The following is a 24,325-nucleotide window of genomic DNA, read 5'->3' on the forward strand; positions in this document are numbered from 1 at the left end:
GCTGTTATTGAAAAGAACTAGCTAGTTTATTAAAAATTGCATTAGATGTTAACTTAAAAGTGCTAGATTGCAATGCGTAGTTTTAAAAATAACCGACCCAAGAGAGTTGTTGCTGTTGTTGCAGAGTTGTCACCTGTAGTGTGAACAGCATTCGATCGAGGGAATTAAAATACACACGCATGCTTTTTGTCATTGTAATTTTTAACGTTGCACTGCACACACAACACTTTCAATATATTTCGGGTTGTGAATTATTAGCAATTTAAAGTTAGTTTGTTGTGATTGTAATACACGCCAAGAGTTTAGAGCTGATTGATAAAGTTAAAATCATTTCAATGATATGAAATGGTAAATCAACAGTTGACATAATTTGTGCGAAACAAATTCGATGCTCATCAAGTTGAATAAAACGTAATAAACTGACAATTAAACAGGTATAACTTTAGATATATATAATCTATAAACTAAAATACTTACAATGCTGTTGTATATTTAAATTTGTCTTTTTTCATTTTAGTTATTTTGCGAGCTCATAGTGTGCAAATCGCTGGTCCTGTTTTCGTGGAAGCTGTAAACACATTCAATTCTAAGATCAAATGTAAGTTTATAGTTTAGTTTCAGTTCATCTAGTAGTTTAGCAAAATAGTTAATTATAGTGTTTTTGGGCATAAAACCCAAAGCCCAGATAAGCTATGTACATACTTATATGCATAAGAATGATATGTGTATGTAAGTAAATGACATTGGGACATCGCACAAATGCGAAAAGCATACGTAACAACGATAAATAAGAGTTATCCACTTCTACCTGAAATAGTAATTGCATATTTGGGAAACCCTTGCCATTTAGGAGTTAAGAAATATTTGAAATGTTTCCCAAGCAAATATACAAAATCTGCATGCCAGCCCACAACATCATACATACATAAATGTACCTAAAAATGATATCAATATTCAATACAAACGCGGGGCTGCCAACCTCTTCTCAAATCATTGGCATCAAACAGGCGCGAAAACTAACGGCGTGTTCAATGAAGACAATACATTTTTTTCCATTATAACTATTAATTTCTACAAGCTGAAACAATTTTGTGTGTTTTAAATAAAATTTTATATTTGCAGTGTGAACTAAACGCCATTTAAAGCAAAAACATTTTCAAACAAAGAGCATTGGCGCGGGGCTGCCAAGCTATGTGAAAAGTTTGTGGCAACTCTCTTTGGAAATACCAAATAAAAAACAACAAAAAATATACCAAGAATTCATAAAATACAATTAACGCATGATAACAGCAAACATTTTTAGACTTTAACAACCAAATAACGTAATAAACTTTAACGTATTCGAATTTTCCTTAATTACAAAAGTTACTGTGTTAAGTCAAGGTTGTATAACTTAACAGTGAGATAAAGTGAAATTAGTGAGAAGATAAAAAAGAAAATATACCAAGTGCTGGGCAACACTCGTGAATTGTGTGGGATCAAAAATGCTAAAACTTGTGCGGCAACGTATAAATTGAACTGCAACCAATTTTATTGCACGACAAACAGCAAAAAAGGGAAAGAAACAAACCGACGCCACATTTAAACTGCTGTCTTCAACTGCCGAGAAGCAGAGGCTAATTAATCAACATGTTGCCCGCCAACAACGCAGGCGTTGCAAGTCAAGCACAAATCAAGAGGGATTTGTCCATCACCATGAAACCGGGAAATTCTACAACAACTACAACAACAATGGCAGGACAAGAGGAGCAACAACAACGTTATTTGCCCATTGCCAGCATGCCCAGCAAACCTTGCAACATAACAATTAGCAGTTACAATCATGCATCAAATAACAACAATCATAATAGTAATAATAGTAACTTGAACAAAGGCAAACTGCTGCAGAAGCAGTTGAATGCCACACCAGTTATTCAACTGATGGCAACTTCGACATCGACGTCGCCATCGATATCGACATCGGCAGCAACAACAAATGGCAACAAATCCATTGCTGCAAATTCGCTGCTCTCCATTTTAACACTCAAAGCGACAGCCATAAATAATAACAATAACAGCTGCAGCAATAATTCCAATATTAATCCTAATACTCAACAACAGCAGTCGTCAGTGCTGCGACCTGCTCCTGGACAGCAACAACAAAATGGTGGCAAAGGAGTCGCCGCAACAGCAGCCGCGGCAGCAACTTCGCTGACACTTTTGACGACGTCGACCCACAAATCAGGTAAAACTTTTGTACTTTAACTTGTCTATGTTAATTATATAATGCAAAATGCATTTTGTACCTGCGAATTGATCGCGATTTTAGTATTTTCTGAGCGCTGCATCATAAAACATATATAATACATATATATATATATATATATAACATAGTCATTTCTATTCGCTTCTTCTGCGGGTTTCTTGCGATTTCAGTTTCAATTGTAGTTTCAGTTTCAGTTTCTTCTCGGTTTCGATTTGATGTTGCCGCTGTGTTGCGAGTCCGAGTCTCTCTCGTTTATTTAGTGTTTTTCCTTTTTTTTGTACACTGTGTGCGTGTTTGTGCTGTTTATATATTATTACCTTACTACTTTTATCATTAACATACATATTATTATTATTATTATTATTGAGTGTTTTTTGGTGTTTAAACATTTAGTTAATTCACTTTGCTGTTGTGACTTTGAGTACAAAAATATAAAGTTGCATGTGGCTATTTTTGAGCATATTATTTAGCTCACGTTTTTAATTATTTGTTTGTTTGTTTGTTTGTTGCTCAGCGTCGGAAAAGTCGTCACTGTTTTTTCTTTTCTTTACTCACTTACGACGTACTTAATTTGTTGCTGTGTTTATCAACGTAGTATGCAAAAAAAAAAGTGAAGAAAAAACAGAAAAGTCTCGTTGACCGATCGATGATCAGGTTTTTGCAGCTGCTGCAGCTGCCCCCCCAAAAAACAACAACAACAACAACGTGCTTAACATTTGTTTAAAGATCAAAAACAAAAACGTGCCAAAAACATTAAGCGAGGATAACATAACTTTTAACTTGTAATTTTGTGGACAATTTGCAATTAATAAAAAATGCTGCTAAATTTAAAAGCTGCTCCATCATGACTCATGATAAATAATCATTTTATCGGTTTTGTACGGCGTGCTGTTGTTGTTGTTTTTTGATAATCATTATTCTTATTTATGTTTATATAACATATTATGCTCACAATTTATGCTGAAAGCAAAGTGTAGTTAAATATTTGTTATTTGTGTATTTTCTAACAGTTTTTCGCCCCATATATTATATACATATTTATTATTCTATATTATATTTTACTTATTATGTTTATTTAATGTATTTGTATTAAGCTTCTTATGTATGTTTTTTGTTTAGCTACACTTTATTTAATTGGTGTATAATGTTATTTTGAACTCTTTTTTTTATATTTTGCAGCAGCTGCCACGCCGCAAATTTCGTTGATATCATCGAATCCACTGAAGTCGCATCCTCCCGTCATACTCAGCAAGGCAGCCGTGGAGAAGATACGTTTCAAATTCGGCCAGGTCCAAGCACAGGCCAACTCGGGAGCTCTTATTCTCAATAAGCCCCTGAAGAGCAACAACAACAGTAATACGATTAACAATAACAACAACAACAACAACAGCAATTCAAGTGCCAAGCCGACAACGGAGAGCGTGCAGACAACGCCCAAGCCCACAGTCGCATCCGCAACCATTGCGATGCCCACGCCCATGCCCTTGCCGCTGGCCACGCCCATGCCGACGCCCTTGACTACGTCCATGCCACTGAATCCTACAGCGAGTGCTGTGCTGCCAGAGCTAAAGATTAGTACGCTGCCAGCCACGGTTAATTTCAATGGTGCCAAATTTCTAAAGATGCAAGGTGACACTTTGGCCGTGGTGATGCCACCATTGGTGGCCGCTACCGACACTAGTGCAACTGCAATAAGCAGCAACAGCAACACCAGCAGTTGTCAAACAGCAATTTCGCCCAATAAGCTGCAGCGTTCCAAGTCCTTGGCAGGCAACATGGTTGCAGCTGCAGCTGTCCAGGCGGCAAACACGCAAAGCAATGCCACAGAACGTCGTCACTCGGTGGCCATTATGTCCAAGGAAGTGGACGTGGTGGAGCAACCAATTGCCATAGAAACCATCACAATAGACGACGATGATGATGAGGAAGAGGAACAAAAACTGCCGCAACAGCAGCAGCAACAGGAGCAACAGCAGCAGCAACAACTTTTGTTGACCACGCCATCTACACAAACGTCCAGAAAGAGTTCGACAGCAAGTCGCAGCAGCATCGCCAGCATTGCGAGCAGCCACACGACGGGCAGCACCAGCAGCCTGGAGATGATCATACTTCCGCCAGCAACGGTAACACCAGCTGCCAAGGCAGAGCAGCCAGAGAAACGTCCACAGGAACAACAGCTAGCCAAGATTAGCATAGTGAAAGCAGAAACGTTGCCTGTATCCAAAGAAGACTTTGAGAAATCGCTGCACTGCCCCGAACAAGTTGAACAGAACTCGCCACCTTGTGCAGTAAAAAAAACAGCACCATCATCAACATCAACAGTAGCTTCATCATCGTCATCATCATCATCATCCATAACAACAACTGGGAGCATCACACTAACGCCCATCAACCGACTGCTTAATCAGGAGCAGCCGCAAGCAGATGATGTTCCATTCGATAAAAAGAGCGATTATAAACGTAACATGCAGCTTACCTTTGGCATGCTGACATGGCAGGATCAGCAGCCGAGCACGCTTGACAGTTCCACAATGCGTTTCACGCTCAATCGCTATAATTTGCTGCAGGTGGCGGAGCGTTGTAAGCCACGCCAGCCACCATCCAACTACTTTGATCGTGCGCTCTTCGATCGCACCACCAAGCGTCCAACAACCAGTTCGCATCCTTTATTGTATTTGTGTTCGCGCTGCAATTGTCATGGTCCTGCCTCCGATTTCCTGGCTCCACGTAAGTTGATCTTAATGTGCCAAATTGATTTATTGACTAATTTCTGGTATTCTCCTGGCAGGTTTCTGTTCTATTTGCTGTGTGAAACGCGCGTTCAAGCGTCGCCTGCCCAGTGCGCCAGGCAATGGTAGCGAAAGCAAGGCAGCGAGGCTAAGCAATGGTCATGCTCCACAACAACAACAACAACAACAGCAGCAGCAGCAACACAACCAACAGCAACTCAAGCAGCAGCAACAACAGCAACGCGAACGTGAACGCGATCGCAAGCGTGAGCGCAAAACGATGCCAGCTAAGCGTCCCTTCCGCTGGACCGAGTATCTTAAAGCAAAGGGTACTGGACCTGCAGCGCCTATACATCTCTTTCTCAATCCGTTTCCCATCACACCCAATTGCTTTGAACGCGGCATGAAACTGGAGGCCATTGATCCCGAGAACTGTTCGCTGTTCTGCGTCTGCACCATTGTTGAGGTGCGTGGCTATCGCTTGAAGCTCAATTTCGATGGATATGCGAGCATGTATGACTTTTGGGTAAATGCCGATTCGATGGACATCTTTCCACCCGGTTGGTGCGAACGTACTTCGCATATTTTGCAAGCTCCCAAAGGCTATTGCCCTGATCGTTTTACCTGGTATCGCTATCTGGTGAAAACCAATGCCAAGGCAGCGCCCAAAGCGCTCTTCACACATCTCAATGGCCCCACGCAGACACGCATCAATGGCTTCCAAGTGGGCATGCATCTGGAGGCTGAGGATCTCAATGATACGGGCAAGATTTGTGTGGCCACTGTGGCGGATATATTGGACGAACGCATACGCGTTCACTTCGATGGCTGGGATGATTGCTACGATTTTTGGGTGCACGTCAATTCACCGTACATACATCCATGCAGTTGGCACGAGGGACGCCAACAGCTGATTGTGCCACCAGACTATCAGAATATAGTCTTCAACTGGGCCGATTACATTGCCGAAGTGGGCGGTGTGGCAGCGCCTGTAGAGCTGTTCTCGCCACGCGATCCCATGGAGTTTCAGCCGCGCATGAAACTCGAGGTGGTCGATCAACGCAATCCCAGCCTCATACGTCCGGCGACGGTCATCACCCGCAAGGGTTACCGCGTCCAATTGCATCTGGATTGCTGGCCCACGGAGTATTACTTTTGGCTGGAGGACGATAGTCCCGATTTGCATCCCATTGGCTGGTGTGAGGCCACCTTGCATGAGCTGGAAACGCCGCCGGGCTTCCTTCAACGTCCCTCGGCCATGCCCTGCGATGTGGACGGCTGCCGTGGCTTTGGCAATGCCAAACGCTTCAATCTCAATGTGCACGCGTTTCGTGATTGCTGTCCGTATGCGCCAGAGAATTGGCGCCAGTGGCGCGCAAAGACCGTGAAGCCTCCTCGCGTGCTGCCCGAGCACATTAAGCAGGCCAACTCAACAAACAAACCGAAAGAGTCATCACCGTTGCTGCTGTCCCGTCTGAGTACCAACACAAAGCCCAATGCCGCCGAGAAGATAAAAACGAAGCAGGAGAAATCACAGCTTAGGCACAGTGTGGATTCGGCTGACTTCAAACCTAAGATGAAGAGTGAGGATCAGAAGCCGGTGATGAAGAAGGAGCCACTTACGGTCAAGCGTGAAACGGCCCCAGCGACTTCACTCACTCTGTCCATTGCCAAACCAATTGTAGCCGATTACGGGCCGCAAATGCAACGCAACTATCAGCTTTGGCAGAAGAACAGCGAGTTTGATATGGCGCAAGTGAAGACCAACCCATTGTACTGGACCACCTGGGATGTGTATGAGTTTGTGGAGCGTGCGCTAAAGTCCGCCACCATTGCCCAGCAGCTGTTCGATGAGGAGATCGATGGTCGAGCGTTGCTGATGATGGGACGCAACGATTTGGCCACATACTTCAAACTGAAGGTGGGTCCAACTGTGAAGCTCTTCTCGCTGATTGTCAATCTGCGCATTGCGGTCGCCTGTAAATTCAAGACCATGCGCTGCGGTCTCAATATTCAACGTGCCAGATTCCCACTGCCAAACAACAAAGCCACAAAGCCGGAGCTAGACAATCATTCGGCATCGTCGCCTAACAGTATGAAACAGGACGAAGAGGAAGAGTTAACCGACGAGGACGATGTCATACTGGATGCCGATGACTTTCTCAACGTTAAACCGCGACACAGCATGAACATAACTCACACACGAGATGGGGATGTCACGATGCTCCCGTCGAGAGTGGCTAGCATATCGTAGAATGCATGATGCAGCATGTTTATATATTAGGTTTACAGTTGTCCTCCAATTTGATTAGTTGACTTATCCCAAAACACAAACACACACATTGTTATCTTCTTTCAACTGATATTGAACTACAAACAATATCTCATCTATTATTTATAGTACTACATTATTGATTTAAGCAAATTCGATTTAGTGTTACCAACTATATCTTTATTATGTCTCTACATGCGTTCTGCGTTTGAGTTCACTCAATAAAATGAAAAATAATTCAGCATCTCATGGACTTTTTTTGCTCTGCATTCTCATCTTCTAGCTCTGCAGTGACCTCCGCATTGAACACTGAAGCGGATTGCGATGCGACTGTTGACGGCGGTGGAGCACGAACTCCATCTGTGACTTCGTCAACTGGTGGCGCCTCTTTGTCAACCAGAGAGAGAGCGTGCCATCTGCCTCAAACAACATCTGTCCAAAGATATTCACCACGCCCACAAACTCTTGAAAGCATGCCATGTTGCTATAGTGTAGATTATTGCATTTCTGATACTTCTTCAGAGCGCAGAGCAATTGTTTATCCGGAATGCTGCCCAGGGATTTAAGGATGAGCATGAGTGCTTTCAGCTGGGTCAAACTCAGTCGTAGAAACGAATTGTCATTGAGCAATTGGGTGGCAACGGGCGCAATCTTCTTGCCAACTAATTCCATTATCGATGGACGATTAAATTCATTGGCCAGCTGAAAGATCTTAAGCACGGTGCCAATGGGCCAGTTTTGATCGGCCAGCTTGGTAATGTAGCTATCGATAAAGTCGGGTATATTGTATTTGGTGGCCAAATGGATAAGTTCGCAGCACATCTCCACGGTAATAGCGCTGTAGATCTCATAGGTGTAAATGTAGAGCAACAACGCTTCATAGGCATCTGGCGAGGCATCATCAACAAGGATTACACGTTGGTTCCGCTCAAACTCCGGATCGTTGATCAGCCGTTCGAACTCTGTCGAGGCGGAGGCGAGCATCTGCTTGTGACAGCGAAACTGGCGACTGCAGCTCTTCTTGCAGCTGTCCACGTAGGCAACATGCAGCTCACAGTCCGAGAGTTGACCTTTCCTTAATAGATCCAGGCGACGTAGCTTGCAATACATTATCAATATGTGGGAATATATGTAAATATAAGAATTTCAGACACTTTCAATTTATTGTTTATCCGATTACTGCGTTTCTTATATTTTCGAGTAACGAATGTTAATTTTTCTTTAATTTTTTTAACATTCCAACATTTAAATTTACCACACATCTTAGATACCTGCCCACAACTTATTAACACGAGGATCCGCCTATTTGGCCAGACGCAACCTACCTCTCTTCTTACCTTACCTACTCACAATAATGTTAAACTACTAATTAAATTCCTAGATATCAACAACTTATTAAACAACATATAAATTAACTGTCGAGTCGATGGCCTAAGTTGCTAGCACTCCCTTCTTTTAGTTATTATATTATTTTGCATAGTAATTACCAAGTAAATAATAATAATAATAATAAATTTACCAAAAATAAAGTGTTGTACAGAAATAAATTATATTAATTTGTATGTGACTTAAAAATAGAGATTATAAAAGCTGGTTTCCTCAATAATAAATGAAGAAGTCTCTTCATCATTATATACATATGTTTTATATAGTATATGTATGTGTTCCATTTAATTATTTTATAAATAAAAATAGGCATGAAATTATATATTCACAGCTAAAATATATTATTGTTTTCGTTTTTTTCATTTAAAATAAAATATATTAAATAAAATGCTCATCCAACATAATATTGATTTATTTTTCCTTTTTATAAACATTTCAAAGCTTTTTAATTATAAATCAAATTTATTGACCCTATTTTCTTTGCAACTGCTATTTTGGAAGCAATTTTAGTATGTATAATATGTAAAATCAAATGCAACTGCAGATTCTTCATATACTCTGGTCACATTCGGTACTATTGTGCTTGAATTTGATATTCTTTTTTTTTACTTTTTGCTCAAACAAAACTCACGATAACCGTATGTAACATTTACATTGGTATCTACTATGTACACCATTTTTGTTGTAGAGTATCTCATGGTCTCAGTTAGCAATAGTTTTTTTGTAATGAGAAAACTATTCAAATCCGTCAAAACTGTTTAAATTGTTAGTTATCATGTCGGATTCCAGAAGAGGCAGTAAGGATTCCGCCCCAAATTCTCCAAAGTCTGCACAATCGCCTAAGCAGGATGAAACTTACCCCAAAAGTCCAATAAGGTCTGAACCACAAAGCATACGCCCCTCAATAAGTTTAGATGAAAAACCACAAGAGGAAATAAATCCGATTCAACGAAATTCCATTCCAAAAAGTAATAATGAATCGGCAGCAGTTTCAGGTTTCACATCACCAAAGGCAGAAGTGCAGAGTTCGTCAAAAAGTCCGACACCTAACAAAACTCCCACAGCTCCTACGTCCAAGCGGACAAGTGTCGAGCGGGTTTCCACTAGGCAGCGTCGTTTGGAATATTTTCGCAGTGGAATCGATGCGGACTGCGAAGTTCATGTGCCTCAAAATGCAGATCTACAGCAGGGTGGAAATGTTTGCTATAAGAAATTTCCATGTCATCGCATCTTTTTAGCCACAGCCTCCGAGAAACTGGAACAAGACATTTTGAAGAACAAACAGTGGAATGGAGTGCTGCAGATCAATGGCGTTTCGCCGGAAAGTGTCGAAATATTCTTAGAATATATTTACACCTTTGAGATATCATCATCGCAAGCTGATCTGCGGATCATTGGGGATATATACATACTGTCCACTGCCTACGATATGCCAGAGTTGCTAATCACTTTCTCCAAACAGCTCAAGAATGTGGATTGGCCGTTGGACGATATAATTCCCGCCTTCAATTTGGCCTTCCAGCACAATATGCTCGATCTGGAAAGTGCTTGCTTAGCCGTGAGTATAATATACTAAATAACAGTGAGTTTGTAATACAGAATAAAATCTTTAGAAAATATTGGAACAAACAGCGCAGTTGAAAGGTCATCAAAGCATTATGAAACTTCAAATTTATGCTTTCAATTATCTCGTTCAACACTGGAAGGTCACCGAGGTATGTAAACAACATTTCCTATTTTATAACAAACGTTATAAATGTTTGTTTAACAGACATTAGCAACAGGGGAGTTAATTCAATTACTGCAGAAATATCAGCGCGAAAATGATCTAAACTTTAAAAATACCAAACAGTTTCCCCACTTTTCTAAGATTTGCCAGTACTTTCCAGATGTGCTCCTTGACGCTGATGGCATTATTCATATAAAATAAAAAGAAATAACACTTTTCGATTAAAACCAATAAAATGCACAAAGAATTTGTTTATTAATTCAATTCCTCTCTTTGCTACCATAATACATAATGTTACTCTTTACAGGATTTTTGTTAAAATGTTAGTAACTGTAATTTTTTAAAAATTTGTGATTTATTTTATTTTTTCTATAAGCAAATCATCAAAGAGATGATAGAAGAAAAAGCCAAATTATGGCTGCAAACTGCAGCTTTACAATTATTTAACATAATGCTATTATATTTAACATAAATGCATCTGCAGTATGCAGTAAAGAATACATATTTATATACATATAGTGTACGCTCCCTTAACAGCCTTATTTTCAGTGTGTACACAGCTAAAAATTTTTAGCTATCATAATATATCGATAATTTACAAGTCTCTGTAAACTTTTAGTTTTAAATAAAAAAAAAACGCGACGGCTTATTAAGCATAATATCAAAAGCATAAAGCGCAAACTATACATGCTAAAGAATGTAATACATGATTCTGCAAATTTGTTTGTCTTTAGATTTGCAAACATTCGATTTATGCAACTGCAATGACTTGTGGTGGTAAATTGAATATGAAATTGCGACTATCGATAAATTTAGCCATCCCTGTGTGGACCTCAACTTGTGGTTTTTGTACAGCATTTTTCCGGGTGTTACAGTGTTACAGTGCTTGAAAAATATAAATTGCAAATTGCGAATTGCAAATCGTGTAAACACTTGGAAAAAAATTGATCACTCACAATATAACCGCGAAAAGAGTTTATTCGTTTGTATTTGCAATGAAAGGCAGTTAATGGTTCCTAGATTTTCGTTGCCGACGTCGGATCTCTTAGACAGATTTATTAAAACGGCGCAATCGCCAGAAACCAGCTACGCTTCCCACTGTGCAGCAGACATAAAGTAATTGCAATTGTATTAATGATACAAATAGTTTGAGACGTGCTTTCAATGCATTTTAAAAGAAATATTATTTTTTTGGCGCATGTTTTGTTTTCTTGTGCACTGTACACCACATCACTATGCGTGTGTGTATGTGCATGTCTGTGTGTTTGTGACGTTTTGTACACACTTTAAACGGTGTGGTGTGAGGCCCTCGCAGGTCGTTCGATATTTATCGGTCGTCTCAAGTCTGTCGATAGACAGTGGGGGTGAAATGCGCGCGAAACGACAATTGGAGGGGAGCTAACATCAACACACATACATACGAGCATATGCAGCACTTACACTATAAATTTAAATTGAAACAAAATGTAAACTTAATTCTTTTCACTTGCAGTTAATGATTCGATTTCTGCCGGTATAAATACAAAGCCGCCCAGTGTTTCAAATCAAATAGTTCCAAATGGAGGAAATATCTAGTTCCGATTCCTTTGGTGCTGACTCCAGTGCAAGGCCCGAATCTGAAACCTCCAAATTGGATGAGGAACAGGAGAAAGCCACAACAACTGTGCAAGACACTCCAACATCCCCGCCAGCCGAAGAAGACACAACCATTGACAATCCGACTGCTGATGCGACTAACGTTGAAAAGCCTGCAGAGACATCAAGTGGCCAAGTGGACGAGGATTTTGATCAAATCTCCGAAGGTTCTTTGGACATGGATGAGAGCCAATCTCAGGGCAAAACAGATGCGGTCGCAAATGATGGTGAAGACAAGGAACAGCAGCAGGATGCGGACACAGAGCCAGCTGCAGCTAATCCAGAAGACTTAGATGAAGAGGAGCCTCAGGCTGCAACAGAAGAAGAGCCGGAGGAGCACTGCAATCTCGATGCCAGCGGTGATGCCGATTCGCTGCAACAACGTGACGCCCTCGAGAGCGTCGAAGGAGATGAGGAGGATGCTGGTGATAATGATGCCGTTGATGGTGCACCGTCCACCTCAATTGAGGCCATGGACGTGGACGATGCTGAAGCTGAGAGTGAGGCGACGGCACCAGCCAAAGCCGCAGACGATGAGCAGGCTGACGATGTGGAAATGCGCTCAGAAGGCAACGATTCTCGGCAAGAAGACGAAGGAGATGCTGGCAAAGCCATTGATGAATCAAATGCGCCCTCAGAGGGCAGAGATGAAGTGGATAGAATAGAGGAGCAGGAGCAAGACGTTTCGGCTGAAACTAGTGCAGCACAGGAGGACGATGAGCGAGCTGATGCTGAAGGCGATGCAGATCAGCTGGACGATGCTGCAGAGACAGAGCAGTTAGATGATTCTGGCGAAGCTGAAGCAGAACAGTTGGAAGATGCTGCAGAGGCAGAGCATGGAGATGGTGAGTTATAAAAAAAACTCTTAATTTTTAAAGGAAATTTGCTTTAATTCCTTATCGTTTAGATACTGTGGAAAATGTGTTGGAGCCCGAGGAGTCGGATGTTTGTCTCATACCCGACGATCCCGAGACGGAGGTAACCGAGGCCGAAAAGGAGCAGGCACGTGAGAATGCCGAAAAGGCGGCCGAAGAGGAAGAAGCCGCTGAACAAACACAAGCAGCAGCAGCCTCTTCCAAATCCCCCGTTGCTGAGACAGACGAAGCAGCCGACGAACACAATGAAAAGGTGGATGGAGCAGACGAAGCGAATGCTTCGACGTCGGACGAAGTGCCAAGAACGCCAAATGGTAAAACGCATTTTTTAATTAACTTAATAGTTTAAGCCGTAAGCTAAGCTAAGTTTTTCTCCTTTCAACTGGGCAGCAGCTGCTCAAGCTGATAAGTCAGCTGGAGGAAGTGTGTCAGCCTCAGAAGATGCCAAAGGTGGGCATTAAATCGTTAAATATATAATTAACAAAGACAATAAGAAGCAATTAATTAATCAATAACATTTCAGCGGATGCCGAGGCTAATGACGAAGATGCGCCAGAGGCCGATGCTCCGGATGCGGATGAGCCAACGGCCGAGGAGGCATCCAGTGCGGCCGCTGGCGAAGCAGGCGGATCAGCCAAAATCATCATCAGCTGGATTGTTGCAAGCACTCACAAGTGTCGACAATGTGATGCCGAGAAAAGCTGCGGTTACCGCTTCAAAAATTCAGAAGTAACAGCTAACGAGGAGGCGGATGCGGACAACGAAGAAGCGGCAGATGCAACAGCAGCAGCAGGAAGCTTTGAGTATCTGTGTGATCAGGCTTGCTGTGATGCGCTGTTGGCCGATCAGCCGGGCAAATTCTTTTTGCGGCGCAAAAAGTTTCTGGTCGAGGAGGTCAGCAGTCAGCAAGAAGGACGCGGCGACGATGATGAACCAGCCGCTGACGCAGCTGATGAGGAGACTCCAGCGACGGCTGATGAATCGGAAACAACGACGACAGGCAAACTTAATGATTGTCTGCAGTGCAAAGAGCAAAAGAATTGCAAATACTTTTTGCGCCAGGACCAGGACACGTTTTACATATGCAACGATGATTGCTACAATCTGTTGAATGCCGAGGAGCCGGATAAATTCAAATTGAAGCGTCACTCGATACGAGTACGAAATATTGGCGCAACCACGATACGTTCGCCCAGCAAAAAACCCGAATCCTCCAATGTGGTGGCACGCACCAATGCAGAAGCAGAAGCGGCGCGTCTCGATCGCATCGAAAGCTTTCGACGTCGCTGCGCCGACTGTGAGCAGGAGATTAATGTGAGCGAAAAGCAACTTATCTGGGAGACGATGGACTTTTGCAATGAGATCTGTTTGGGCAGCTATCAGCGTTCCTTTGGCGGCAACTGTGAGACCTGCAAGCAGGAGGTGAGCTCCATAGCGCTTGGCAAATACTGTGTTCGTTTTGGCTTCGAGGTGCGACAATTTTGCTGTGCCGCATGTCTTAACACCTACAAGAAGGGCCTGAAGACGTGCTCGTGTTGCCAGAAGGACATAAGCAGCGGTCAGGAGGGTTTCTTAGCGCCCGTGGGCGATAAGGATCAGTTCAAAGACTTCTGTTCGCAAGCCTGCCTGCGACGTTACGACAATATGTGCAATCCCCGCAAGAAACTGCGCAACGAAATGTGCGGCGTTTGCAACAATGAAAAACCGGTGCGCGTGGAAATGTTGCTGGACGATAAGGAGCATTATTTCTGCTCGAATCCCTGCTTCTCGGCGTTCAAGTTTGTCAGCAACGTGAATGCGGATCCCTGCGCCATGTGTTGCAAATACTTTGAACGCAAAACCGCCGATGCATACACCATCTACAACACCGATAGGCATTCGCCGAAAATGTTCTGCTCCCGGATCTGCATTAACGTGTACATTATCGTGAATCGACATATTGTGTCGTGTCAATGGTGCAAGGTGAAAAAGTACAATTTCGATATGATCTATAAGGTGCAAGGAGATGTGGAAACACTCACCTGCTCAATCAATTGCCTCACCATGCATGGCGTCAGTTGCAACATTTCTGCTCGTGCCGTCACCAAGTGCGACAATTGCAGCAACGCGAGCACTCCACAGTATCACTTGACCATGTCGGATGCATCGATGCGCAATTTTTGTACATATCAGTGTGTGATGCAGTTTCAAAATCAATTTGCGCGCGCTCCTTTGACGCTAGACAGCGATTTGCCATCGACGTCAGCGAGCAAGTCATCGCAGCAACAGTCGTCGCCGTCACGTGCCAGCAATAAGAATGCAGCACCGTTTCCCACTGGATTGCCTAAGCGTGTCAAATTAAAATTAGCACAACCGGTAAGTTAACAAACAATAACTTTTCAATTTCCTTGTAAGTTATGGCGGTTTTTATAAATTGCAGTAATCTGCTATCGATAGTCTTCGTAATTGTTACCATTATTGTTGGCAACTGGCATTATCGATAATGCACTTTCCGATTTATATACACATATCCTTTGCGAAAGTTTAATTTTTAAACTTATTAATGAATTTTATATTTCATTAGATTCATTCATACATTAAAGACTTAAGTCATTTAATGTAACTAATTTATGTGCAATAAATAATTGTACGTTTTTCGCGCATGAACCGAATTAATCTAACAAATATTAAAATCTATGTCTCATCTATTTGCAGTCCGGTGTTAAGAATAATGCCACGGCTGGCAAGAAGACAGCCGGCGGCACCGTTGTACCCGTCATTTCGACGGTGCAATCTTTGGCAAGCGGCGAAACGGAAGCGCGCATTGGCAGTGTGACAGTACGCCGTAAACGTGGACGCAAGCCGGATTCGCCGCCGCCACTGGCGATGAGCAGCATGGCATCGCCCGCTACATCCACAGTGGCCACCGGTGAGGTTCGCGGACGTGGACGACCGCGCAAGCACGTGGATTATAGCGTTGCTCGTTCACCATCGCCTCCACGCATGCTCATGAGCAGCAGCGTACCGAGCAGCAACGAGTTCAACCCGCCGGCCATCACAGAAACCAAGATCATTACGGTGCCGCCATATCCGAAGGCTGTGCGCAATGTGAACATCAGCTGTAAACCGATGACCGTCTCCCAAGGGGAGCAGTGCACGCCGTCCGTGCGCGATTGCGCAACACAAACGGAAAAGGATTATTCAAACAAGGTGCTGATACCGGTGCCGGTGCCTATATTTGTTCCACAACCGATGTACATGTATTCGGCACCGTTCCCGGTGCCCGTGCCCATTCCGCTGCCAATACCGGTGCCCATCTTTATACCAACAACACGCAACACCTCCCAGGGCATATTGAAAGAGATTAAAAAGATACAGGATAAAATGCCTGAGGATCCGTTGGAAGCTGAGCTCCTGATGATGGCCGAAATGGTGGCGGAGGAGAAACATGATTCAGATTCCGATTCGGACAATGAAATTAAACCGGATCCAGGTCTAGTGACGATGCAATATCAAAACAGTTTGGAGCAACAGCAGCAGCAGCAGCAACAACAACAGCAGCAACAAGTGGTTGACGTGAGTGCGGCCAGTCATAATCCCTATGGTGATGATATGCTGCAGATCGCGCTTAAAATGGCAACCGGCGACTATGATAATCATCATCAGACCACAACAGTGGATCTGGAGTCAACGATGACAACCAACACGATATCAAATCAATCGCCAATGGGTCATGACATGGGCCAAATGGGAGTGCATCATCTGGACCAGCAACATCACATGCTGGATGCGACGCAACGGTGAGTTTGTTGGTATTACTTACCAAAGTTCCTTTTAATTAATTGAATTACATTTGCTTTAGTTCACCGCGTGGTCGTAAACGAGGTGGTGGCAACATTGCTGTTATGGATTCCCCATCAAGGAACAGTCGGTCGCCCGTGAAGAGACAACGGGGTAGCGAAATGGATCACTCGGCGCTGCAGCAACAGTCACAGCAAGCGCAACAACCGCAGGAGAAGCCCGACGCACAAATGTTCCTCAAGTACACGTTCGGTGTAAATGCCTGGAAGCAGTGGGTGATGACCAAGAATGCGGACATTGAGAAGAGTTCGATGCGTCGTCGTCCGTTTAAAACGGAGCTGCTGCAAATGACAGCTGACGAGTTAAATTATTCACTCTGCCTGTTTGTTAAGGAGGTGCGCAAACCCAATGGCACCGAGTATGCGCCCGACACCATATATTATCTTGTGCTGGGTAGGTTTAGCATTAAGTTGTAAGTTGAGATAGTGTTAGTAATCAATTCTTCCCTCTTTCTTTGGCAGGCATTCAACAATATCTGTATGTAAATGGTCGCATTGATAACATCTTCTATGATCCATATTATGAACGCTTTACGGAGTGTTTGGACGAAGTGGCGCGAAAGTTTTCCGTACTCTACAATGATTCACGTAAGCTGTGTGCTTGCTTTTCTTACATGTAAATGTTACTAATCCTTATCTTCTTTAAAATATAGAATACATTGTGACGCGCGTCGAGGAGGAGCATTTGTGGGAATGCAAGCAACTTGGTGCCCATTCACCGCATGTGCTGCTCAGCACGCTAATGTTCTTCAATACGAAGCATTTCAATTTAACTGTAAGCTTGCCTAACTTTTTGCTTAAAATGTAATGTTCATATTGTATGTTCATATTGCAGACCGTTGAGGAGCACATGCAATTATCTTTCTCGCACATTATGAAGCATTGGAAACGCTCATCGCAGAACTCCAAAGTTCCCGGCACGCGGAACGTCTTGCTACGCTTCTATCCACCGCAGGCGGGACTGGGTAAGAGCTATTGGCATCAAAACTTGTTGAATGATTTTACTAATATATTTTGACCTTTTTAAAACAGATGCCAATCCGCGCAAGAAAAAGGTCTATGAACAGCAGGAAAACGAAGAGAATCCACTGCGCTGTCCTGTGCGTTTATACGAATTCTATCTATCGAAATGGTCTGTTCTAATTGATATAAATATTTTGTATATGATTAACTTATATTTTCCATTTTTATTTGCAGTCCGGAAAGTGTAAAGACGCGCAACGATGTTTTCTACTTGCAACCAGAAAGATCTTGTGTGCCCGATTCACCCGTTTGGTACTCCACACAGGCGCTTAGCCAGGATGCCCTACAGCGAATGCTGCATCGAGTGAAGATGGTTAAGGAAATCAACATAGCGCTATTGACAACTTAATGTATAGACCGACGATACACGAGACATTTACAAAAACAAATTACAACTTTTGGTGCTAAGCACAAACTTGTTTGCGGGCAAAATCACCAAACATACAAAAATTAATGAAAAGCTTACAAGAAAACAAAAATACCAGCTATACTAAAAGAAGAGCGCCTGTAAAACGACTCCAAAATTTTGATGATTTTTTCACTCATTATTTTTGGAAGTAGTAGATACGTAAACCGTTAATCAACTAAATTAATGAATTGTTTATAAAAAGATACACAAATTAAATATGTGCAAAAATAATAATACCACAATATTAGGACTTGTATAGAATTATGAATTAAAATGTAATTTTACCGTAAATCATCTACATTTATCGAAGATCACATCTAACAATCAGAAACTGCATGCACAGACACACATAATACATAATTGATTAGTTTTAGTTAAATAAGTGCACATCGACGATGACGATGACGATTGAGTTTAGTCATTTATTTAGAATGTTTAGTCATAAGCTGGTAAGCAAATTGAGCAAATCACTGTCCAAGCTGGCAGCTCTAGGGGAAGAGTGGTGTGGAGTCGTTTTTGGGCGCACATTGTATGTATATTGAATATAATCCTAAATGAAAAATAAACTATACAGATACAGTGTACATAGAGCATAACAACAAACATGTAACAATTTAGCCATTGTCGCGCTGTTCTTCTATAGGTGTTTTATTTGTAAAATGCTGTACTCCTTAATTAACAAATAATTTTAAATATACAATATACATGTATTTTACAGCCTATATATGCAATTTTATAATATTTCACACGGGTCCTTGGAAATGTGGGGATAACAGCAAATATTAAAATAAGATTTTTTTTGCGGTTAGTTGCATTACAAAATTTCCGTTTTTATTGACATTAAATATGCAGCAGTGTAATTAATACATAAATTACGATTACAAGTTGTTAAATTGAAACACCACTCAACATGACTCAGTACAAATAGTTCGATACAATATTTTTGCTATACCCAAACAATTAACTTGGCCATTGGATATTCTGTTGTTTGGTGCTTTTGGTTATTATGGGATGATGATCTGATCAAATGGGGTGCAAGAAACGTGGTGGTGGCGACGGAGGAAAAAACTCTGGCGGCTGTGGTGATACGCAGTGTCGCAACCCACAAGTTGCCACCCATTGAGGAAGGCCAAAAACAAACTGTCTGAAGATAATTTGTTTCGGGATATTCTGTTGTTTGGTGTTTTTGGTTAGCTGCCATCTATTGGTCACGACGTTATTATGGGATGATGATCTGATCAGATGGGGTGCAAGTAACGTGGTGGCGACGGAGGAAAAAACTCTGCCGTCTGTGGTGATACACAGTGGCGCAACCCTCAAGTTGCCACCCATTGGGGAAGACCAAGAACAAGCTTTCTGAAGAGAATTCTGTGAAGAAAATTTGTTCGGGCCCTCCTCAATGGGTGGCAACATGTGGGTTGCGGCACTGAGTATCACCACAGCCGCCAGAGACAAACGTTCCTTAGACGGATGGTTGCACTCAAAGAGAAGCTATACGCTCAAATGGTGTACGCTCGCTACGAGCTTGAAATGAAGAAGTTGTTATGGTATGATGACCTGATCAGATGGGGGTGCTTAGTAACGTATTTATTGCTGTGTTTTTTGTTTGCTGAAGGCGTACTGTGAGGCATTTCGTTCTGTCTTTTTGTTTGTTTCATTTTATGGATTCATGTTTTACGCTCTGCTTTTTATTTTGTTGTGTTGGTGCTAGTTTCGATTACCATTCAGCATCGCCGTTCGACTTTTGAAATACGTAATCCTTGCCGCGCATATTCATGATGCCATCCTTGAGATAGAATTTCCATTTGTTGCGCGATCGTGTGATCTATAGAGAAACCAAAATTTTAAAATATAATTAATGGATGCATATTCTATATGTTGTTAAAAGCCTTTACCTTATCATACTGGCACACAATAACGTTATCTGTGTCAAAGACCTCGGCATTGTCCTCATCGGTGACGTCGTCTTCGCTATTCAAGGGCTCCTCTTCGGCAGCATCCTCATGCTCAGCATCATCGTCATCGTCTTTGTCCAAATCATCATCGTCATCATTATCCATATTATCATCACTCTCCTCGCTCTCATCCTCTTCCGACGAATCCAAAGCGCCATCCAATTGCTTAGCAATGGCAATATTCTCTGAAGCCACCAAAGAGTTATTAGTAATGCTCATATAATAAAGTCTTACAGTGCTTACTCTGATGATTGGCATTGGTGAGAGCCGCATTCACATGCTGCTGCAGCACGGATGAGGCTAATGTGGTGGGCAATGACATGATCGATGAAATCAGATGAGCTGTTAATATTTGGGTCAGCTGATTCTCTTGCAGTGCCGATGCTGGCACTTGTATGGTGAGCACACGAGATTCCGAACTTGTTGAGCCAGGTGGCGAAGGTAACGTAATCTATAAAAAGAAATTATAATTTGAATATTAATCGAATTTAATAGCCAGGAGACAACTGCTTACATTCACAGGCATTATGCGATTGGGGTCCAATTGCGATACAATTGGTATGGGTGTCTGACCACCAGAAGCTGCGTTGCCGCCGCCACCAGCAGCGGCAGCCTGCTGTTGCTTCTGCAGCATTGACGCCGCACCCGATGTGGGATGCAACGGTGGCGGATTCTGTGATGTGACCTCCTGCTTGATGGCTCCGATGCCACCATTCTTAATGATGCCTCCACCGCCAACTGCAGTCAGTGCTGGAGATTTACCAGCTGCCGCAGCTGGTGTTGCTGGCTTATTGCTGTCCCCAGACGTGTTCATGCCGCCACTTGCTCCGGCGCCGTTGTTGTTGCTGTTCTGTTGGGAGGCTGCCGCAGCGGCAGCAGCCTTTTTTGGCTTTGGCATTGGCAGCCTGTAAAAATTGCAAATGCAAAAAAATAAAAAATTAGTCATATGCGAACTCGGAGCGAGTAGCACAAAACTGCATTACCTTCGAGCTCTGCAGCGTTGATGATGAGAGTATATGAGTATGTGTGTTGTGCGAGTATGAGTTTATGGTGGTAGCAATTACATATAAAAAAGCAGCAGTCGTTGTAGTTGTAGTTGTTGATTTGATGGCAATTGTTGTTGTTGGTTCGATTCGTTTCGTTGTTTTGTAATTGGAGAAAAGAGCATAGTTTTAATTGTTGTTTGCACAATTAACGCACAAAAATACATATATACAAATATATTACACACTATATGGATGGATGGAGTGGGGGAGTGGGAGGAGGAGGCGACACCTTTGGCACGAACGATAACACACCTTGCTTACCTTTGGATTGTTGGCCACAATGGGCGGTGGATGATGACCCGGCTCGCCCGGCTCTGGATTCAATTCAACCGCCTTACTTGCTAACAGCTTATTGCGCCAGATCTGTTTCATCTCCTGCAGCACCTGCTCGTCGACGCCCTCATCCAGAAAGGCGTCGCGCACATTCGAGATGACATCTTCAATCACGGCATGATACACTTTCAGCTGTCAAGAGATGAAAACACAGATGAGAACACATCAATGAGATCAATTTTATCTTGCTAGTGCACAAAAACATACACGAACTTCAGATAAGATAAGAAGCTGTGTGTGTAATACACACTGTGTATGTGTGACCAGCCGATTGGAACCGACTAAAGTGAGACCAGCCGAAGAGAGCCGACTGTTGAAGTGAGACCAGCCCACTTTTTTGCGAATCCTGTAAACGCCGCACTGCAATTGTGAAGTTTGCATATCTGTCATATGCGTAAGTGTGTGTGTGTAATTCAAGTGCTATTTTTGATTGCAAGCATGGCCGTCTTGCCGCAACACACATACATTCTTATTTACATATGGATATGTATGTATGTTCGTGCTCACCTACATATGCATACATACATACAATACATGAGGGCAGAAAATACACGCAAGTGTAAATTATCAAAAACTAAGATAAGCAGTCGATGCTGATAATGGAGCACAAGCTACAATTTCTTATATTGAATTCTTTGCATGTTGCCATTAATCGAAAACATATGTCACTCACACATACCGCTACATATGTGGTTATTCAGTCGGATCCTTTTTAACATATGGAATGTAGTTACACACACACACATACATGTATTTCTACAATGGCAGACATGCCGCCTCCTTCATGGCAACTTCTCGGTAGACCGAGAAAACTTTCACTTTTCTGGGCAGACGACAATTTTCTTTGCATGTCACAGCTTATCTATTTACCCAATCGATTCATTTGTTGTGTGCATTATTAACTACATGCAGTGTGGTATAATTGCAATTTTCACAGTGGTTCTTCTCTGTGCTTTGTTGGTAGAATTGAATACTATAAGGCAATATTATTTATTTAAGAAAAAAAGTACGCATTACCACTGATGTTTGGCATAATGCCATCTGCACTTTTTTCTCCGCCAGTTTGATGCCTTTTTTCTTTGTTACTGCTTGACAAAATTCACTACCAGTCGTATTAATTTAATAAATAAAAAACTTCGACAAAAAAAAATGAAGAAATGCGTCTTGTCTGGTAACCAGACGAATTGTGACAAATTTCCTACAAAGCAAAAACAACGACTAAGCACAAAAGTATGACCGCATTTGCTTAAGTGGTAAACACCAAATGATGACTCGCTGACAGTAATTTTAAAGTCGCCATGGTTAACACTCACAGTAGTTAACAGCAGTGACAAGCTTTGTTGCCAACTGTTTGACCTAATGTTGTAGCTAAATGAGAATTCGAAAATGTCGAAAAACTAGCCGATTTTCTAAAGCTAAAATTTTTAATACTATTTTGTTTATCATAAATTGCAATAAATGTTATTTTAATGTCAGTATTCTTTAAAACAGCCAAATTTTTTCTCAAAATAGTAAATTACTCAGCGCTGCTGACAACTTATGATCGATGGGAGCCCTTGATTTAATTTTGAATAGCAAAACGAATGTGTTTAAGGTGCTACAAATTTAATACTTCAACAGCTTACAACTCAACAATATATGTGCATATGTACATTTTTGTAGTATATTTTGTACATCAATCATATTAGCATTATAATGCGTGAATCATTTTAATCAAACTCATCACAATTCTGACGTTCGCTATTAAATTCAAGATCGTCCTCTTCATCTTCGTCATCGTCATCTAAATTGGCGCCAGGCTTATAATCCAAGTCCGAGTCGGCTTCATCGTGGAATGGATCCTCTTCATCTTCATCCGTTTCCGAGTCCAAATGTGCAGCTGCAGTACCATTGGTATTTTGGGTCTGGTTTCGTCGTTGGCGCAAACGATTGCGTATGTTCTGGGCAGAATTGACTAGAGTTGCCCTTGTTTTTAGCAGATTGGCTTCTACTGAATCTTACTTACAATCTGGTGGATGTGAAAACTGCTGAAAATGCGTGGGATTGCGACGATAGCATGCGTTGCCAAACGGACATGCAGGTGTTCCTAGTGGCGGATCTGGAAAACTGGGGCGACGATAGTCGGCGTCACCTGGATGTGCCTCGGCTGCCCGATGTGCCGGATTCAGCCTAAATTCAGAATGCAATTTATTAGGCCAAAGTAAATTTATAACTTAATTTTGTACCTGTAACATCGAATGCCAAATCGACACGAGCGGCGCAAAGTGCTCGAGGAAACCGAGGAATCGGGCTCTGGTGACTGTTTTCTGGTTGTTGTTGCTGGTTCCGTCTTTACAACAACTGCTGTCGAAATATTCGAGCTTGTGCTTGGGCCATCAACTGTTGCTTCATTTTCTTCCTCTGGCTCCGTCTTGATTACCACTGGAATATTGCTGCTACTTTCAGATGATGCTTCATTTGCAGCGGAGTCCTCGTCTTCCACTTTTTCTGTTTTGATAACTACATTTTCGTTGTTGCTGTTTGTTGTTGGCGCTACAGCGTCTTCGGATTTTCGACGTTTATTAGCTTCATGGGTATTTGGTTTTTCTTCATTTTCTGACAGTTTTCTTTTAGCAGGTGAAGGGATATTTGAACTATTATTATTTTCCTCAGCGCTCATGTTTACTGCCGTTGTTAAACTGTTGAATGCATAAATTTTATTTCACAACGCAAAAGACGCGATTCCAAGAATAATCGATTAACATTAGCAAGGTAGCGATAATTCGATTTTATGTTGTGTTTCCAACGTTTGCCGCCGATAAATTCCAATAACTTTTTCTTTCGAAAGTAAATTGTTTTTTACTATAGTT

General features: G+C 42.1%; 6 protein-coding genes across 12 annotated transcripts; 3 read left to right on the forward strand and 3 right to left on the reverse strand.

The window, feature by feature from the left end:
• Nucleotides 1-191: 191 nt before the first annotated feature.
• LOC132785330 (polyglutamine-repeat protein pqn-41) lies at nt 192-7,411 on the forward strand. Of its 2 annotated transcripts, none has more exons than XM_060791382.1 (5): nt 192-434; nt 518-598; nt 1,123-2,224; nt 3,428-4,972; nt 5,034-7,411. In XM_060791382.1, the coding sequence occupies exons 3-5, from the start codon at nt 1,630-1,632 to the stop codon at nt 7,226-7,228; spliced, it is 4,335 nt and encodes a 1,444-aa protein (XP_060647365.1). In that variant the 5' UTR covers nt 192-434; nt 518-598; nt 1,123-1,629; the 3' UTR covers nt 7,229-7,411. The 2 variants fall into 2 exon arrangements, with proteins under 2 accessions (XP_060647365.1, XP_060647364.1); XM_060791381.1 differs by having other exon boundaries at nt 193-434; nt 3,425-4,972.
• Nucleotides 7,412-7,525: 114 nt separating this feature from the next.
• LOC132785334 (uncharacterized) lies at nt 7,526-16,764 on the reverse strand. Of its 2 annotated transcripts, XM_060791393.1 has the most exons (2): nt 16,674-16,764; nt 7,526-8,344 (listed from the first exon to the last, which is right to left on the reverse strand). In XM_060791393.1, the coding sequence occupies exon 2, from the start codon at nt 8,228-8,230 to the stop codon at nt 7,526-7,528; it is 705 nt and encodes a 234-aa protein (XP_060647376.1). In that variant the 5' UTR covers nt 8,231-8,344; nt 16,674-16,764. The 2 variants fall into 2 exon arrangements, with proteins under 2 accessions (XP_060647376.1, XP_060647375.1); XM_060791392.1 differs by lacking the exon at nt 16,674-16,764 and having other exon boundaries at nt 7,526-8,447.
• On the forward strand, nt 9,335-10,618 carry LOC132787102 (uncharacterized). Its single transcript, XM_060793995.1, has 3 exons — nt 9,335-10,190; nt 10,246-10,347; nt 10,404-10,618. Exons 1-3 carry the CDS (start codon nt 9,408-9,410, stop codon nt 10,560-10,562), a joined length of 1,044 nt encoding a protein of 347 aa, XP_060649978.1. The 5' UTR covers nt 9,335-9,407; the 3' UTR covers nt 10,563-10,618.
• On the forward strand, nt 11,193-19,405 carry LOC132785329 (zinc finger MYM-type protein 4). 4 transcript variants are annotated; one of them, XM_060791376.1, is made up of 12 exons: nt 11,193-11,477; nt 11,854-12,841; nt 12,904-13,185; nt 13,262-13,321; nt 13,395-15,226; nt 15,566-16,650; nt 16,713-17,104; nt 17,173-17,298; nt 17,364-17,485; nt 17,546-17,675; nt 17,743-17,842; nt 17,908-19,405. In XM_060791376.1, the coding sequence occupies exons 2-12, from the start codon at nt 11,920-11,922 to the stop codon at nt 18,080-18,082; spliced, it is 5,226 nt and encodes a 1,741-aa protein (XP_060647359.1). In that variant the 5' UTR covers nt 11,193-11,477; nt 11,854-11,919; the 3' UTR covers nt 18,083-19,405. The 4 variants fall into 4 exon arrangements, with proteins under 4 accessions (XP_060647359.1, XP_060647361.1, XP_060647362.1 ...); XM_060791378.1 differs by having other exon boundaries at nt 13,265-13,321; XM_060791379.1 differs by lacking the exon at nt 13,262-13,321 and having other exon boundaries at nt 11,194-11,477.
• LOC132785332 (transcription initiation factor IIA subunit 1) lies at nt 18,952-22,673 on the reverse strand. Its single transcript, XM_060791388.1, is given in 7 exon segments — nt 18,952-19,967; nt 20,038-20,282; nt 20,341-20,548; nt 20,612-20,978; nt 20,980-21,002; nt 21,405-21,608; nt 22,494-22,673. Coding segments are annotated over 7 exon segments (1,179 nt in total). The 5' UTR covers nt 22,518-22,673; the 3' UTR covers nt 18,952-19,859.
• Nucleotides 22,674-23,051: 378 nt separating this feature from the next.
• Nucleotides 23,052-24,215, reverse strand: LOC132785333 (aprataxin and PNK-like factor). Of its 2 annotated transcripts, none has more exons than XM_060791389.1 (3): nt 23,702-24,215; nt 23,482-23,645; nt 23,052-23,430 (listed from the first exon to the last, which is right to left on the reverse strand). In XM_060791389.1, exons 1-3 carry the CDS (start codon nt 24,133-24,135, stop codon nt 23,186-23,188), a joined length of 843 nt encoding a protein of 280 aa, XP_060647372.1. In that variant the 5' UTR covers nt 24,136-24,215; the 3' UTR covers nt 23,052-23,185. The 2 variants fall into 2 exon arrangements, with proteins under 2 accessions (XP_060647372.1, XP_060647374.1); XM_060791391.1 differs by having other exon boundaries at nt 23,290-23,416.
• Between the last annotated feature and the right edge of the window lie 110 nt (nt 24,216-24,325).

The sequence above is a fragment of the Drosophila nasuta genome, chromosome 2R, assembly GCF_023558535.2.
Source record: "Drosophila nasuta strain 15112-1781.00 chromosome 2R, ASM2355853v1, whole genome shotgun sequence".
Lineage (NCBI taxonomy): Eukaryota > Metazoa > Arthropoda > Insecta > Diptera > Drosophilidae > Drosophila > Drosophila nasuta.

Coding starts and splice junctions, on each gene's coding strand:
- LOC132785330 (XM_060791381.1), top strand. CDS start 1,630: ATGTTGCCCGCCAACAACGCAGGCGTTGCAAGTCAAGCACAAATCAAG. Junction 2,225..3,424: donor GACGTCGACCCACAAATCAG/GTAAAACTTTTG, acceptor TATATTTTGCAG/CAGCTGCCACGCCGCAAATT. Junction 4,973..5,033: donor CTCCGATTTCCTGGCTCCAC/GTAAGTTGATCT, acceptor TTCTCCTGGCAG/GTTTCTGTTCTATTTGCTGT.
- LOC132785334 (XM_060791392.1), bottom strand. CDS start 8,356: ATGTATTGCAAGCTACGTCGCCTGGATCTATTAAGGAAAGGTCAACTC.
- LOC132787102 (XM_060793995.1), top strand. CDS start 9,408: ATGTCGGATTCCAGAAGAGGCAGTAAGGATTCCGCCCCAAATTCTCCA. Junction 10,191..10,245: donor TGGAAAGTGCTTGCTTAGCC/GTGAGTATAATA, acceptor TAAAATCTTTAG/AAAATATTGGAACAAACAGC. Junction 10,348..10,403: donor AACACTGGAAGGTCACCGAG/GTATGTAAACAA, acceptor TTTGTTTAACAG/ACATTAGCAACAGGGGAGTT.
- LOC132785329 (XM_060791376.1), top strand. CDS start 11,920: ATGGAGGAAATATCTAGTTCCGATTCCTTTGGTGCTGACTCCAGTGCA. Junction 12,842..12,903: donor AGAGGCAGAGCATGGAGATG/GTGAGTTATAAA, acceptor CTTATCGTTTAG/ATACTGTGGAAAATGTGTTG. Junction 17,843..17,907: donor GAATTCTATCTATCGAAATG/GTCTGTTCTAAT, acceptor TTTTATTTGCAG/TCCGGAAAGTGTAAAGACGC.
- LOC132785333 (XM_060791389.1), bottom strand. CDS start 24,135: ATGAGCGCTGAGGAAAATAATAATAGTTCAAATATCCCTTCACCTGCT. Junction 23,646..23,701: donor TTTGGCATTCGATGTTACAG/GTACAAAATTAA, acceptor TTCTGAATTTAG/GCTGAATCCGGCACATCGGG. Junction 23,431..23,481: donor GTTTTCACATCCACCAGATT/GTAAGTAAGATT, acceptor GGGCAACTCTAG/TCAATTCTGCCCAGAACATA.